This window comes from Pyxicephalus adspersus, chromosome 6 (assembly GCF_032062135.1).
Source record: "Pyxicephalus adspersus chromosome 6, UCB_Pads_2.0, whole genome shotgun sequence".
Classification (NCBI taxonomy): Eukaryota; Metazoa; Chordata; class Amphibia; order Anura; family Pyxicephalidae; genus Pyxicephalus; species Pyxicephalus adspersus.
In genome coordinates this window covers 107,044,778-107,062,583 of record NC_092863.1, presented here as the reverse complement: position 1 = coordinate 107,062,583, position 17,806 = coordinate 107,044,778, and the positions used below count along the sequence as shown (strand labels likewise).

The window sequence follows — 17,806 nt, the reverse complement described above, 5'->3', positions numbered from 1 at the left end:
TTGCAAAAGCCAGAGTTTTATCCTGAATGAGTTGGGAACAGTAAAGCTGCCACAGGCTTCACTTATCCTTACTCTGTACATCAAAAGTTCTGGCTGCCCAGATTGCATTGCTTGTTCTTCATTGGTCAGTTAGAAAGAGGCAACAAGACAACAAGTGTTATAGAACGGCAAAGTCTGCAATGTCACCTTATATATTCCCCCAATGACAGGTGCACTTTAAGGGGGTATTTATATATAAATCAATCTGACATCTTTGGTGGAGAACCTTCCAGCTCCATGTCTTTCAGGGGCAGTATTGATTGATTCTCCACCAGGGATTGTTTTATTGAATGTCAGATTCACTGCTATATAAATAGACCCCTATGTGTGGTTTTCTAAATAACAATGTGAAAAAATCTTCTGGTTGTCTGGTAAATGGGGAGTTTCAGTGACCCCCACTACTGACACCAGCAGATCTTGTTAAAAGCAAAATCTATATACTTATTCTTACTTATTCTTCCTATATAGTTATCAAAAATCTGCTCACCTTCAATTATAGAAAAAGGCCTTGAGCCTCTTTGAAAAGAGAACAACATCATGGCCTTGGCTAATCATAAATGAGCACGTGTCAACTGATTGTGAGAATCTCCATGCATGAATAAAGAAACTTTGCTTCACTGAACACAAGAGACTCCTGATGCTTCGTGAATAAGGCTACTGTGCCTTCCACAATCTACAACAGGTTTTTATTGAGGAAGTTTTAAGGTGTAAACTTTTACTGAAAACTTTTCAGAAGACTGATTTGAACAATGTTATACTTTACCCTGTGGACATCCCCAGCTGCAGTGCAGATTGCAGGGAATTAACAAACCCTTTACATGTTTGCCATCTTCAGGTGGGGAAAAGAGGAACTTCAAGTGTTCCCCCCCCCCAACCTTGTTTATAATAGACTTCACACCTTTTATCAACAAATTTTTGTTAATCATGATGTCTAGAAATGTAAATCCATGTCAGTAAAGACAAGTTTCAACCACCAATCATCCTGGAGACCACTCACTGCTACGACAAATGTCTGGACATTTTTGGAGCGGTTTCCATACATCTTTGACACCTGCAGAGTGCCTTTCAGTGGTCAGGATAAGAAGTCCTAGGTGACAATACCTCTGCCCCTATAGAATGACAACAATGGCTGCATCCCTGGACACAGCAGAACTAATGAACTTAATCCTTTCCATCCAGAGGTGTGAGGCAAATCTGACCCCACATATACAAAGGATAAAGCATCGATGGATATTATGGAACATTTCTTACCAACAGTGAGAGGAGACAGGAGCTTGGTGTCAATAAATGTAGGGGGGGGGGGGGGGGCATGATTTTTATCGGGGTTTAGTAGTGTGATGTGGAAGCAAGGAGAACTTAGAGTAAGATATCCTACTTTTGCTTCAAGGGCAACCAGGTGTGTGGGTAGAGCAGATATGGTGAGAAAGGCAGCTAGGTGCATTTGCAGACCATGCTTTTGTGTAATTGGCAACTAGGTGTGGGTGGCTTATTTTGAATCTGAAAACCCCACCTTTAATAAATGGGTCACCTGATGTCTGCACACCAACATCCCAGGAATGAGTACAGGAAGTAAAAAACAGTAATATCATCATCATTCCTTTTACTGTCACCAGCTCAGCTTCCTGTTTAAATAAAAGAGAGCCAGAGTGGATTTCAGGCTGAGAGAAAGCCAGAGTGTTCCAGGCTGACAGGACGTGTGTTCCAGGCTGGGACAGGAGCCAGAGTCTGTTCCAGGCTGTAGGGGACAGAGCTACAGGAATGCCAGCAAACAAGACCTAAACTGTGAGTTGAATAGTACTGATATAGTAAATGTGTTAGTAAGAGAGGGCACCTAGGTGAGGTAGCCAGAGGCCCAGCCGGGCTACTGTTTATTGTTTTGTTGTGAAGTGTTGGATAGTGTGCTGTAAAACTTGCCTAAACAAATAAAAAAAATGCTGTTGTTTTGGACTTTTGGAGTCTGCTGCCTCTAATCTGCCCTGTAAGCATCTGGTTACCATGAGCAACCCCCAGTAAGCTACCACATTTGGTGGAGGATGTGGGCAGATTAAACAGTAATAATTGCAGCAGTGCATTTAAAGGCCAGTGTATTGAGTGGCAGCAAGAACAAAGAGGTCCTGTAGCAGCTGATGGTTGCTAATGCTGCAGAGCTGCAAGCTAATGCTGCACAAAGAGAGACTTATACAGCGCATCAGGCGACAAATCATTTGCTGGTGGCAGAACTGGCAGAAGTCTCTCGGGCTGAAGCTGAGAATCGGAAAATGCTGACTGAGGTGGTGCAGCAGCTAGACGCACGGAGGTTGGAGGGACTGCCGGTTGCCCAGAGAAAAGGAAGTGCCATAAGGGCCATCATTTTTTCCTAAAGATGACGCCACAGCGGTAGGTCCTGCAGAAATTGTCATCATCCCTAGCAATGAGGAAAAAGTTTTTTACCAGACACACTAGAAACAGGGATGAAACAGTAGAAAACCCGCAAAAAGTTCCAGAAATGATTTTGAAGGAACAAGACACTCTTGCAAAGTAGACCAAGGAAGAAGCTGCATTTGAATTACAAACTCAGGAGGTTGCTCCCTTGCTACCTGAGGTTAAGGCTCAGGAAACTGCTCCTGCTCCAACTGAAGTTCAGATTTCAGAAAGTATCACTGTGAAAGAGGCTTGTGTTAACTGAGATTGAAGCTGATGAATGTGTTCCTGTGTTGTCCGTAGAAAAGTTACCTCTGCTTACTGAAGTCCAAGCTTAAGAATGTGATCCTGTGTTAGCTGAGGTGGTGTTTAAAGATGTTCCTGTGACAGAGTCTGAAGCCCATGAAAGTGTCCTTGCTTCCCAGAAGGAGAGGGAAGAGTGTAATAGGTTAAGTGAAGTAAAGACTAAAGAAGCTGTCCCTGGTTGGCATGATCAACAGGATGCTCAGGGCATGTTGAGGAAGGTGTTGCTATGTGAGCTGTGCAGCTATACTTGTCCCAGTCGCTCAAATCTTGATTGTCATTCAAAGAGTCACACAGGGGAGCATCCTTTTCAATGCAGCTTATACAACTTTGCTAGCAGCAACACCTACAAACTAAAGAGGCACATGAGAACTCATTCTGGGGAAAAGCTATATGAATGCTACATTTGTCATGCCCGATTAACACAAAGTGGGACCATGAAAATGTACAAACTGCCAAAGCATACTCCGAAGGTAAACACACCAGGAAAGAATGGGAAATGCCAAGCAGAGAGAGTGAAGATGATGAGTCTGAAGATGAGGAAGACTCGCAAGACAAAGCAAGAACCAGAAAAGATGACAAAGGTAAAAACCAGAGACTGTTGAGAATCTGACGAGTAAGAGAAACTGAATCAAGAAAAGACACTTTGCAAAGAGAGTTTATTGATACCAGAGACAACTTGGTCCAGAGCACCAGGTCTCTAACAACAAATTTTTTGGTGTGTGTATTGGTTGATTTGTGGTTTGGTCTAGAAAAGGAGTGCAGACACCCTATCCAGGACTAATTGTATGGGGAAAAAAGTGTCCAACCCCATGGGGTCGAACGGGGGGGTATGTGACAGAGCCCTGTGGAAAGTTTCACTAGGCGACTAGCATTAACATCGGTCGCTGGAACCCACATTCTCTCCTCCGGACCGTATCCCTTCCAGTGAACGAGATACTGGAGAGATCTGCGGAGAATTCGAGAGTCCAGTATCCTGGCAATCTGAAATTCTTGATTACCGTCCACCATGGCAGGAGCAGGAGGCAAGGAGGACAGTTCCGCAGGTTCGACATATCTCTTCAACGGAGATTTGTGGAACACATTATGAATCTTCAAAGCCTGTGGAAGTTCAAGACGAAAAGCAACTGGGTTAATAATGGCAGAGATCTTATATGGACCAATAAACCTTGGACCCAACTTCCAAGAAGGTACTTTCAACTTAATGTTTCTTGTGAACAGCCACACAGAATCACCCACTCTTAGGTCCGGACCACTCATACGTCTCTTGTCAGCCATATGTTTATACTTGTTGCCCATCTTTTTTAAATTATTTAAAATTTTCTGCCAAATAGATGACAAAGAAGAGGAAAATCTTTCCTCTTCAGGAATGCCTGAAGTCTCAGTACCAGAAAATGTGCCAAACTGCAGATGGAACCCATATGCCCCAAAAAACTGCAACTTATCAGTGGACTCCTGCCTACGGTTATTTATGGCAAACTTGGCCAAAGACAAAAATGAAGACTACTCCTCCTGATTCTCTGAGACAGAACATCCCAAAAAAGTCTCTGGTTGGTGCTTTCAGTCTGTCCATTCGACTGAGGATGAAAGGCCGAAGAGAAGGACAATTGTACCCCAAGACGAGTGCAGAGAGCCTTCCAGAATCTGGAAACAAACCCCCCTATCAGAGACCACATCAGGGAGAATACTATGTATCTTCATGATGTTATCGACAAACACTTCTGCAAGGGTTTTAGCATTAGGTAGCCCTGACAATGCAATAAAGTGTGACATCTTACTGAAGCGATCAACAATCACCAGAATCACGGTTTTTCCTGAGGAACTAGGCAAATCTGTGATAAAATCCATGGATAAATGAGTCCAGGGTCGGGATGGGATTGACAACGGAAATAGGGATCCAGAAGGCCGAGTATGTGTCACCTTAGCACGAGCACAAGTACTACACGTTGACACATAGCCCTCAACACATTTATGCAACCCCGGCCACCAGAATCTACGAGAGATGAGATCGACTGTGGATCTGTTCCCAGGGTGTCCTGTAAGGACTGTACAGTGGTGTTTCTTGAACACCTTGTGTCGTAATTCGTAGGGAACAAACAAGTTCTCCGAAGGACAAGAATCCGGTGCATCTTCCTGGGCCTCCAATACCTCTTCCTCAAGATCGGGATAAAGGGCGGATAATACTACCCCTTCAGACAATATCGGACCAGGATTTTCCGAATCACCCCCCCAGGAAAGTTACGCGACAAAGCGTCCGCCTTGACGTTCTTAACCCCAGGGCGATATGTGACAATGAAATTGAACCTGGTAAAAAGCAACAACCATTTGGTCTGTCTTGGGTTCAGATGTTTAGCCGACTCCAAATACGCCAGATTTTTGTGATTGGTAATTACCGTAATAGGATGAATCGCTCCTTCCAACCAATGACGCCATTCCTCAAAAGCCAACTTAATGGCCAGCAACTCTCTATTACCTATGTCATAATTTTTCTCTGCATTAGAGATTTTTTAAAGAAAAGAGCACATGGGGGCCATTTACTAGGTGAAGGACCCTGTGATAAGACTGCTCCTACCCCTACTTCAGATGCGTCAACTTCCACAATAAATGGCTGTGACACATCTGGTTGCACCAGTAAAGGAGCAGAAGCAAAACACTTCTTAACAGCTGAAAAGGCTTGTAATGCTGCATCCGACCAGACTGAGAAATCCGAGCCTTTCCTCGTCATGTCTGTTAAAGGTTTTACCACAGTCGAGTAATTCAAAATAACTTTATGGTAGTAATTGGTGAACCCCAAAAATCACATAAGTGCTTTCAGATTTTCAGGTCGATCCCAGTCCAATACTGCACAAACCTTTTCAGGATCCATATGAAAACCTGAAGATGAGATTAAGTAACCCAGGAACTGCACCTCCGGAACTGCAAAAACACACTTCTCCATCTTTGCATACAATTTATTCTCTCTAAGGATCTGTAACACTTGCTTTACGTGATCCTGATGAGCCACCATGTCTGGAGAATAAATTAGTATATCATCCAGATACACCACCACAAACCTGCCCACCAGATGATGAAAGATGTCATTAATGAAATGTTGAAAAATCGTAGGAGCATTTTGGTTTACCCAAAAGGTATGACCATATTCTCAAAATGACCCTCAGGGGTATTAAAGGCCGTCTTCCATTCATCGCCCTCTCTGATCCTTACCAGATTATATTCCCCTTTCAAATCCAATTTGGAGACCACCTTGGCGCAGACAATCTGATTGAACAAATCCGGGATTAAGAGGAAGGAAGAGGGTAAGGGTCACGGACAGTAATACAGTTAAGCTCACAGAAGTCCAAACATGGCCTAAGAGTTCCGTCCTTTTTCTTAAAGAAAAACCCTGCAGCTACTGGAGATTTGGATGGTCTAATATGACTTTTAACCAAACTCTCGGTGATATATTCTCACATGGTCCCTCTTTCGGGTTGGGAAAGATTATACAACCAAGACTTGGGCAGCTTAGCTCCGGGAATAAGGTTGATGGGGCAATCATACTCCCGATGTTGGAAGTAACTCCTGGTCTCTTCTTTCAGATAATACATCAGAAAACTCAGAAATAAACGAAGGTACAACCTTAGTGGTTACAACAGAAAGCAATGTGTTAAGACAGTTGTCAATGCAATAATCACTCCAATCAATAATCTGTCTCGCTTGCCAATCGATAGTAGGATTATGTTTGCTTAACCATGGTAAACCTAGTACCAACGGAGCAGGCAGACCCTACAGCACAAAGCATGAGATGGATTCTTAATGAAAATCACCCACCTTGTCCTGGATGTCCTGCACCATTTTTGACAAACATTTCTGCGTGAGTGGAGCGGAATCAATTGCAAACACAATATTTTTGTCTAATGCACTAGTTGTAACCTATGCATACGGGCGAACTGACCATCAATTAAGTTAACCCCTGACCCACTGTCAATAAACACTTTAATTCCCACAGTTTTGGAGTCTAGCGCCACCTCAGCAGACAGGAGAAATCGTGTACTACCAGTAAATGACAAAAGTAAATTCTTTGATTCCCCACACAGACCACTAAGTGAGAGATGAGGGTTAAACACACATTTTTTTTTTTGTTTGCACCTTGGCGCTGAACATAGGGAAAAATGTTGTCAAAATGTCCCCATTTTCCACAGAAAAAACAGAGTCCCTTCTTATGCCCAAAGTTCTTATTCCCAGGTGCAGAGGTAGCTCCCCCCAACTGCATTGGTTGGTCACTACACATAAACTCAAGCCTCTCTCCACGCAAAGTGTCAGAGGAGGCCACCATCTTATATGATTGTACGTCCTGGAATTAAGGAACCTTAGATCTCCCCCTCAGGCATCTATCCATACGTATAGCAAGGGACATAGCCGCTTCCAATGACCCAGGATATTCGTGAAACGCCAATGCGTCCTTCAGGCTCTCAGATAGCTCTTGACAGAATTGACTACGGAGAGCAGGATCATTCCACTCAGTATCAGTAGCCCACCTCTTAAATTCAGTGCAATAGGTCTCCGCAGAACGCTTTCTCTGCTGCAAGCCACACAACTTGGTCTCGGCCAGGGAGATCCGATCTGGGTCATCATAGATAAGACCTAGCCCAGAAAAATTTGTCTACTGACTAAAGGGACTGAGATCTGGTTGGCATCGAAAAAAGCCCAGGACTGAGCGTCGCCTTTAAGCAATGAGATGATTATACCCACTCTTTGACTCTTGTCCCCAGAAGAGTGTGGACGTAGTTTAAAATATACTTTGCACAACTCCCTGAACCGAATAAAATTTTCGCTTTCCCCGGAAAATCTGTCTGGGAGCGCCACCTTGGGTTCAGGGCAGGCCTGATTCCTGCTGTCACAACCAGCTGCCTGTGGTCTCTATATGTGTGAGACGGTCGTGCGGAGGTCAGCTACCTCCAAAGACAGCCCATGCAGTTGTGCGACCAGTGCAGAGATATCCATAGCTGCACTGACACAAACAAAAAATAACGGTTTTGCTGGTTGATAATGTCAAGGGGATGGGAGGAAAACAGAAAGGTAAATATAAGGGACTGCCTTCAATGGCTAGGGAAAAGGAAACGGTCACCCCCTACGGACACCCTAACCTAGCCCTGACTCCTGACAGTATGAATATCCCCTGAAGGTAGGAATACTCATACACTGGAACCTAGGCCCTAGTAACCCTGGATAGCCCTAAGAGTAGTGACTGGGCATGAGACTACTGGTTCCTTCCCTGATGAAAGAACCAGCGTCTCCCTGAGGCATAGTAACAACAAAAGAACAACAAAACACCAAAAGTAGTTCAACTTATCCTATCAAGCAAATGGAGGAGCAGGAATCCTGAAGAGGACAACACACCAGCTCTTCACATCCCAGAAGTGAATATCAACCGCATAGCATGAAGTGTGAGCCTAGCCTAAATGGAGGAGGAGTAATGACCACCAGCTGCAGCTGATACAAGAGGCGTGGTCATTACAACAGCTTGTCTCACAGATCTTCTAAACTCAGTCACGGAAGGGACTGTGACAATGATCAGCAAGAGGCTGAGGGAAGTGATCAGCAAGAGGCTGAGAGAGAGCCAGAGTGGATTCCAGGCTGAAGAGGGAGCCAGAGTGGATTCCAGGCTGAAGAGGGAGCCATAGGGGATATCAGGCTGAAGAGAGAGCCAGAGTGGATTCAAGGCTGAAGAGAGAGCCAGAGTGGATTCCAGGCTGAAGAGAGAGTCAGAGTGTTCCAGGCTGAGAGAGAGCCAGAGTGTTCCAGGCTGAGAGAGAGCCAGAGTGGATTCCAGGCTGAGAGGAAGTGTGTTCTAGACTGGGAAAGGAGCCAGAGTCTGTTCCAGGCTGCATGAAAAGGGGACAGAGCTTCAGGAAAGCCAGTGGGCAAACAAGACTTAAACTGTGAGTGGACCAGTACTGATTTAGTGAATGTGTTAGCAAGACAGGGCGCCTAAGTAAAGTAGCCAGAGGCCCAGCCAGGCTACTGTTTATTGTTTTGTTGTGAAGTGCTGGAGATCATGTTCTAACACTTGCCTTAACAAAATAAAAAAACTGCTGTTGTTTTGGACTTTTGGAGTCTGCTGCCTCTAATCTGCCCTGTAAGCATCCGATTACCATGAGCAACCCCCAGTAAGCTACCACAAGGAGCCTTTAAAATGCACCAAAACATTAAGGGAGGTATTTATAAAGAGTGAATCTGACATCTCTGGTGGACATTCTTTCAGGTCCACGTGTTTCAGAGGCAGTAATTGATTCTCCACCAGAGAATACTTCAATGAATGTCAGATTTACCGTTTTATAAATAGACACCTCAGTGTGGTTTTCTCAGTAACAATGTGAGTAAATCTTCTGGTTGTCTGGTAAATGTGGAGTTTAGGTGACCCCACTTCTGACACCAGCAGAACAGGACCAGTCTGGTGCACAGAATCATTGTTGGGATGCAGAGCTCTGTCCCCTCATTATTATTATTATTAAACAGGATTTATATAGCGCCAACATATTACGCAGTGCTGTACATTAAATAGGGATTGCAAATGACAAACTAATACAGACAGTGATACAGGAGGAGAGAACTAATTAGTATCACATGTATTTATAAAATAATGTATTTTGTCATTGTATTATATTTTTATTTTATTAAAAAATTGCTTTACTTACAGTAATTTCTCTATTTGGCTCGTTGTCACAGCTTCCATCAGGACTCTGAAATGGGGACCCTTCAGATAATTATTAGACAGATCCAGTGTCCTCAGTGTCCGGTTATTTCTTATTCCAGATGCGAGTTGGGGGGAGGAACTGTCATTCAAGTTATTCTTAACCAAGCTAAAAGAAGAAATAAATGTCAGTGTGTGTATGGAGATGGGTGCACATTGAGTTGGAATTTAGCTCATTTGAATTCATTAGAAGTTTTTAGGTGTAAACATTTACTGACAACTTTCTAGAAGACTGATTTGGAAAATGTTATACTTTACCCTGTGGACAGCCCCAGCTGCAGTGCAGATTGCAGGAACTAACAAACCCTTCACATGTTTGCCATCTCCAGGTACGGAAAAGGGGAACAGCCAGTGCCCCCCCCCACGTTATTTAGAACAGACCTCACAGCTTCTATCAACAGCAAGGGACTCCTGTCCCCCAAATGTTTGTGGTGGTTTATAGGAATCCAAAAGCCTTCTTTAACCACCTGGGCGTTACACTGATGTCTAGATTTCTGTTCCAAAAGCGTTACAGTTTTTCATGAATTTTTTTTTTTAAATTGTAGACCTGTAACTTACAGAAATATGTCCAAACAAAATGTTTGAAACACACAATCATGTAAAAAAAAATTACTTTTAATAAAATTAAATAAAAGACACAAAAAAACAGCTTAAACAAGAATACATAAATAAATGAAAAATACTGAAAATGCGATAATTCAGTATACTGTACAGTAATATATTTTTCTAAAACACCTCCCTAGTGTCCGTCACATACCTATAGACAAAACCACATAAATATATTTTCTATTATTTTGTATTGGATTTGATGCAGGACTTTGTATTCAATCCAATACAAAATGAGAACAGAATTCAAACTCTCATTTTGTATTGGATTGAATACAAACTCCTGTATCCAATCCAATACAAAATGAGAGTTTGAATTTACCAATTACATACTTTGTATTTATTTTGAATTATTTTGTATTGGATTGGATACAGGCGTTTGTAATCAATCCAATACAAAATGTGTTTGAATGAGTTTCAGTTTGAATTTCCCGCACACGCGCTGACGTCATCGTACGCGCCGACGTACACGCACGGAGGGAGAAGAAGCCGGCTGGCTTCTTCTTCCTGGAGAGGACACCCGACGCTGGAGAACGACACTGGAACACGACGATGGATGATCGCAGCGGGACCAGGTAAGTGATCGATAAACCCGAACTTTTCTCACTGTATGAGTTTTCTATGGGGGTTCAGTCCTTTGGTGTGGTAGAAAGGGGTATTTGAAGTCGGATATTCCAGTTTTGCTCCAAGGGCAGCCACGGGTGCATTGGTAGCCCAGATGAGGACCAAAGAACAGTCAGGTGCATATTCAGGCAATAGTTTGGTGTAATTGGGATCTGGGTGTGGGGCCTATTTTAAATCCAGATGCTCCTTTTAGTGAGTCACCTGATGTCTGTATACCAACATACTGGGAATTAGCACAGGAAGTGTAGAGCAATAATGTCATCATCATTCCCATTACTGTCACCAGCTCAGCTAGAAATAGGCAGCCAAACAACAACTGTTATAGAAGGGCAAAGCCTGCAATGTCACCTTATATATTCCCCAATGACAGGTGCACTTTAAGGGGGGTATTTATAAAGCATTGAATCTGACATCTCTGGTGGAGAATCTTCCAGGTCCATGTGTTTCAGTGACAGGGTTTGATTCTTTACCAGGGAATGTTTCATTAAATGTCAGATTCACTGCTTTATAAATAGACCCCTCAGTGTGGTTTTGTAAATAACAATGTGAATAAATCTTCTGGTCGGCTGGTAAATGGGGAGTTTATGTGACCCTATTTCTGACACCAGCAGAACAGGACCAATCTGGTACACAGAATGTTGGGGTGCTGAGCTCTGTCCCCTCATCTAATTAGTAGATGAATGGTGTTTTCATATGTATTCATAAAATGATATAATATGTCATTGTATAATATTTTTTTATTTTATTATAAAATTTCTTTACTTTAGTTGTTGAAGCCAGAAACCCAGTCAGATTTATATTACTGTATATTTGTTTATATTTTTCAGTTGTAAAGATGTCTCAGAAAATCATTTCTATCACTTCTGTTATACTTACAATAACTCCTCTATTTGGCTGGTTGTCACAGCTTCCATCAGATCTCTGAAATGAGGACCCTTCAGATTATTATTAGACAGATCCAGTGTCCTCAGTGTCCGGTTATTTCTAATTCCAGATGCCAGGTCGTGGCAGGAACTGTCATACAAGGTATTCTTCACCAAGCTATAAGAAGAGATGAATGTCAGTGTGTGTATGGAGATGGGGTGCACATTGAGTTGGAATTTAGCTCATTAGGATTCTGATACTTTGACCTACAACAGGTTTTTTATTGAGGAAGTTTTCAGGTGTAAACTTTTACTGACAACTTTTCAGAAGACTGATTTGGAAAATGTTATGCTTTACACTAGGGACAGCCCCAGCTGCAGTGCACACCCTTCACATGTTTGCCATTTCCAGGTATGGAAAAGGGGAACAGCAAGGACGCTGTTTACCCACTTTGTTCAGAGACAGAACTCACACCTTCTAATAACAGTGGGGGGTCACAAAAACACGAGTCCCCCAAATATTTGTGGGGGGTTTGTGAGTGGGTTATAGGGATTTAAAACCTTTTTTAATAAACGGGCCCCAGAGATCCATCGCCTCCCCCTAGGTACAGGGTTCATTACTGGCATGGGTCACATGGCTTAAAAATAATGACCTTGATACTTTGAAAATAAAACCCAACACAACATATACTTCCTAGTGTTTCCTTTTTTGTCTCTGAAATAAATGTAAATCCATAAATGTCTGGATAGATATTTTAGGTTTTTTAAGAGCTGTTTTCAGATGTTTTTGACACCTGCAGAGTCCCCCCAGTGGTCAGGACAGGCACTGAGACAGAGCAGAGACCACATTGATAACTGGCATCTAGAGCTGGGTGTAGTGCATCATCAATGCCACCTAGATAGCTGTAATGCCATATTTAGGAATGGAGTATTGACAGGTGGCAACAGTAGGATGAGGAGGCGGTGGGCCCTGAGACGAATCGTGGACAGCATTGGTAACTGGCATCCAGAGCTGGGTACTGGGCAGGTGGCATCAGTAACAGCATGAGGACGAGGTGGTGGGCCCTGAGAAAGAGCAAGGATGACATTAGAGAGTTAAAGATGTGCCTATTTGAGACATGAATGGATGAACGAGATTCCAATCTGTCCCTACCTACTATGTAGCAAAACCACATGAAACGGAATGGACTTGGCGGAATCAGCAGGGAAAAAAGACCTTGTTGGTTGAGCTTGAGTTTAGTCAGGTCACTGCCCAGTACCCAGCTCTAGATGCCAGACTAGACTCAAGCTCAACAGGGTGTTCTTTCCCTGCTGATTCTGCCAAGCCCGTTCCGTTTCATGTGGTTTCGCTACATAGTAGGTAGGGACAGATTGTAATCTTGTTTACTGCTGCCACCTGCCCAGTACCCGGCTCTAGATGCCAGTTACCAATGCTGTCCACACTCCGTCTCAGAGCCCACAGCCTCCTCTTCCTGCTGTTCTTGCTGCACCCCCCAGGCTTGATCAATATGAGCCATCAGATTGCAGGTATACTTCAGATGAGCCAGCTGATTCGAGTGTGCCACTGTAGAAATTACCTTCTATGATGTCCCAGCGCACATTAGGAATTGGGTACTCTAGCACTTCACCAGCTTTGAATCCAACAGACATGGACATGTTACATATCACCAGACATTTGGGGCTCAGCACCTCGGTGAGCCAAATAAACAGGTGGTCCAGGTTAATTTTGTACATTTGCAGTGATTGCTCATGATACTTGATAACATCCTATACACACGAGTTGATGATGCATGAAGAGACACGGGTCAGGAAATAGAACCGTACAAGGTGGTGGTTAGTTCTGTAATGATGCACTTGGCGGTAAATTATGCCATTGTGCACTGCACCCAGAGATCCCCCAACGTGTCGTTTCACCCTTCCCTTTCAGCTGCTTCTCGGGACCAAACTCATCATTCTGCAATATTTTCACAAGATCCTTGTTGACGGATCTTTGAATGGAGTCCCCCAGGACTGCCACATACTTGTTGTGGAGAAGTCCCTGGACGTCTGCTGAGCTCAATAACTTCATGGCTCAATGTGGTCATCCAGGAGCTCTGGGTTCCCATTAAACATACCAGTTTTCCCAACTCATCCCCCCCGACATCTACAGAGGGACTGCTGTCCCACTTCCCAGTTCATACACAGAAATTCAGTCCGATAAAGCGTGGTACCGATGGATAAAGCAGAAGACGTGGCCTTCTACATTCAATGACAAATTTAAGATTACACACTTGCATGACACCCTTCAGGGTGTCATTAAAGATGCACTACACCCAGCTCTAGATGCCAGTTACTAATGCCTTCCACACTCCATCTCAGGGCCTGCTATCGAGTGAAAGCACATTGCTTGGCGGAATTAGCGGGGAAAGAAAAACCTGTTGAGCTTGAGACTAGCCTGGCATCTAGAGCTGGGTAGTGGGCAGGCGGCAGTAGTAAGAGCAAGAAGGAGTAGGCGGTGGGCCCGGAGACGAAGCAAGGATGTCATTAGTGGTTGAGGCCATCACCTATATGGACAGTGTAGAAGCTTTAGCTACTGGAGACATTGCTGTGTAGGGGACTGCCTTTTCCTGTCTGCTAGCTGTAACATTGTAAAATGTGGCACGGACAGCGTTGTTAACTGGCTTTCACAGCTGGGAACTGGGTACTGGGCAGGCGGCAGCAGTAACAGCAGGAAGAAGAGGTGGTGGACTCTGAGACAAAGTGTGGACGGCATTAGTAAATGGCATCTAGAGTTTAGTACTGGGCAGGCGACAGGATCATTTACAGCAGGAGGAGGATGCGGTGGGCCATGAGACGGAGTGTGGACGGCGTTAGTATCTGGCATCTAGACTTTGGTACTGGGCAGGTGTTAGCACTGCAGGTCGTGCCGGCGCCACTGCTCCTAATCGCAGGCACGGGCGCCGGGTCCTGTCTTTCAGGTAACCCTCTTCCTATGTTCCATACCTGTGTTTAAGACTTGCTCTGGTGTTTGAGCTGGTGTGGGTGTGTCTCTCCTTGTCTATGAGGTAACACACGCCCTCTGTTTTCCCCAGCCTATGGGTGATTACCTGCAGGTACTTAAAGACACCTCCTACTACAGGAAGTTGCCTGAGCAATCTCTGGCTTCCTCTGTGTTACTCTCTGTGCTAAGGTGTGTTCCTGTTTTGCTCTACCGTGTACCGGACCTTGCTGACGATTTTGGACTCTGCCTGTTTGCTGCCTGACCCTGACCTCGGATACGTTTTTGACTTTGCCTGTTCGCTGCCTGACCCTGACCTTGGATTACGTTTCTGGACTTCGCCTGTTTGCTGCCTGACCCTGACCTGGGATACGTTTTGGACTTTGCCTGTTTGCTGCCTGACCCTGACCTCGGACTACGTTTTGGACCCTGCCTGATTGCCGCCTGATCCTGATCTTGGATCCTTGCTTCCTGACTCCTGTGGTCAGCTGCCACTGGCCTGGGGATTGTTCTGGAGTGGCACCTGGCAGCTACCCCGCAGCCCAAGCCTATCCTCACCATCAGAGGCTCTAGCGAAGACCTGGTAGCTGCTTAGTCACGCCCCTCCGGAGTATAACCAGTCAGTGGCACAGTGGGTCCACACCCGCTTGCATAACAGCAGGCGATAGCATCAAATACAGCTGGAGGAGGAGGTGGTGGGCTCTGAGACGGAGTGTGGACGGCAGTAGTATCTGGCATCTAGAGTTTGGTACTTGGCAGGCAGCAGCATCATTTACAGCAGGAGGAGGAGGCGGTGGGCTCTGAGACGGAGTGTGAACGCCAGTAGTATCTGGCATCTAGACAGGGCGTGGACAGCATTAGTTTCTGGCATCTAGAGTTTGGTACTGGGCAGGCAGCAGGATCATTTACAGCAGGAGGAGAAGGCGGTGGGCTCTGAGATGGAGTGCGGTTGGCATTAGAATCTGGCATCTGAAGTTTGGTACTGGGCAGGCGGCAGCACCATTTACAGCAGGAGGAGGTAGTGTTCTCTGAGACGGAGTGTGGACGGCATTAGTATCTGGCATCTACAGTCAGGTACTGGCAGGCGGCAGCATCATTTACAGCAGGAGGAGGAGGCGGTGGGCTCTGAGACGGAGTGTGGACGGCATTGGTATCTGGCATCTACAGTCAGGTACTGGGCAGTCAGCAGCATCATTTACAGTAGGAGGGGGAGGTGGTGGGCTTTGAGATGGGTGTGTGGACGGCATTAGTACCTGACATCTACAGTCGGGTACTGGGCAGGTGGCAGCATCAGTTACAGCAGGAGGAGGCGGTGGGCTCTGAGATGGAGTGTGGACGGCAGTAGTATCTGGCATCTAGAGTTTGGTACTTGTCAGGCAGCAGCATCATTTACAGCAGGAGGAGGAGGCGGTGGGCTCTGAGACGGAGTGTGGACGCCAGTAGTATCTGGCATCTAGAGTTTGGTACTAGGCAGGCGGCAGCATCATTTGCAGCAGGAGGAGGCGGTGGGCTCTGAGACGGAGTGTGAACGGCATTAGTATCTGGCATCTACAGTCAGGTACTGGGCAGTCAGCAGCATCATTTACAGCAGGAGGAGGAGGAGGTGCTGGGCTCTGAGACGGAGTGTGGACGGCATTAGTATCTGGCATCTACAGTCAGGTCCAGGGCAGTCAGCAGGATCATTTACAGCAGGAGGAGGAGGAGGAGGTGGTGGGCTCTGAGACAGAGTTAGGACTGCATTAGTATCTGGCATCTAGAGTTTGGTACTGGGCAGGCAGCATCATCATCATTTACAGCATGAGGAGGAGGCTATGGGCTCTGAGACGGAGTTTGGATGGCATTAGTATAATACATTTTCTGTTTATTTTGATAGATTGCAAGAGTTATCATAATTTATGCTAACTCTTGCTATCTATCAAAATGAACAGAACATTTTCTGCATTTCTGTAAAAAAATACAGATATTTAATTATGATACCACATGCAATCTATCAAAATAAACATAAAAATGTATTTATTTCTGTAAATGAATACAGATATTTAATTATGGGACCACTTGCAATCCATCAAAACGTTATGAAAATAAACAGAAAAATGTCTATTTCTGTAAAAAAAAGTACAGATATTTAATATAGATACCACTTGCAATCTATCAAATTAATTTTCATTCTGATACAACTTGCAATATATAAAAATAAACAGAAACATTTTTGTAATTCTGTAAAAGAAATACAGATAATTAATTCTGATACCACTTGCTATCTATCAAAAAATCCATATAATGTCTGTATTTCTGTAAAAAAAAAGTACAGATATTTAATATAGATACCACTTGCAATCTATCAAATTAAACAGAAAAATTTCTGTATTTTTTGTAAACAAATACGGATATTTCATTCTGATACCACTTGCTATTAAAAAAGACAGAAAAATTTCTGTATTTCTGTTAACAAAAAATACAGATATTTCATTCTGACACCACATGAAATCTATCAAAATAAACATAAAAATTTCTGTATTTCTGTAAAAAAAAATACAGATATTTAATTTAATTCTGATATCACTTGCTATCTATCAAAATAGAAAAAAAAATCTGAATTTCTGTAAAAAAATACAGATATTTCATTCTCATACCACTTGCTATCAATAAAGCCATAAAAGTTCTGCATTTCTGGCAGTGCACTGGCAGGTTGAGATTTGGCTGTAAATCCACCAATCTGGCACTGGCTGTATACGACCGGCGGAAATGCGCTGACAACTTTCTGGCCTTCAGCAACAGCGGCTGGAGGCCTGGGTAATTCCTAAGGAAGCGCTATACTATCAGGTTTATGACATGAGCCAGGCAAGGTACGTGTGTGAGTTTCCCACAATGCAGGGCTGTCAGCAGACTGGCCCCATTATCACACGACCTTGCCTGGCTGAAGTCTGTTAGGAGTTAGCCATATGTCCTCCTGCACAAGCAAGGCACTTAGAATGGCTGTGCCCATGTGACTGAGGACTGCGTGGCAATATCTGAATTGTGCACAAAAGCAAACTGCAGGTTGTTGCTGGTGGTGAACAGATGCTGCCGAATGGGAGGTGCTGGGTCTCCACGGCGAAGTGTCCCTGGAGGAAGAGGTTAAGGCACAAGAGTCAAAGGATGAGGTAGAAGTGGAGATTGAGGAGGAAATTGCATGGAGATGTGCTCTGGGCGGAGGTAGGTATGCAGGCCTTGCTGCAGCTGCATCTTCCCCTGCTGCCACCAAAGTTACCCAGTGAGCTGTAT

At 44.4% G+C, this 17,806-nt stretch overlaps 1 protein-coding gene across 7 annotated transcripts in view; it reads right to left on the bottom strand.

Annotated features, from left to right (window-relative positions):
• The window catches only part of LOC140332342 (NACHT, LRR and PYD domains-containing protein 3-like), a 92,478-nt gene that overhangs the window by 15,860 nt on the left and 58,812 nt on the right, over window positions 1-17,806 (bottom strand). For all 7 annotated transcript variants that reach the window (XR_011921106.1, XM_072413616.1, XM_072413612.1 and 4 more), the window contains 2 exons: window positions 11,579-11,743; window positions 9,417-9,581 (listed from right to left, as the gene is read on the bottom strand). Coding sequence is in view for 6 of the 7 variants with exons in the window: in XM_072413616.1 (XP_072269717.1) it covers window positions 9,417-9,581; window positions 11,579-11,743 (330 nt within the window). In the remaining variant the exon portion in view is untranslated. The remainder of the gene's footprint in view (window positions 1-9,416; window positions 9,582-11,578; window positions 11,744-17,806) is intronic.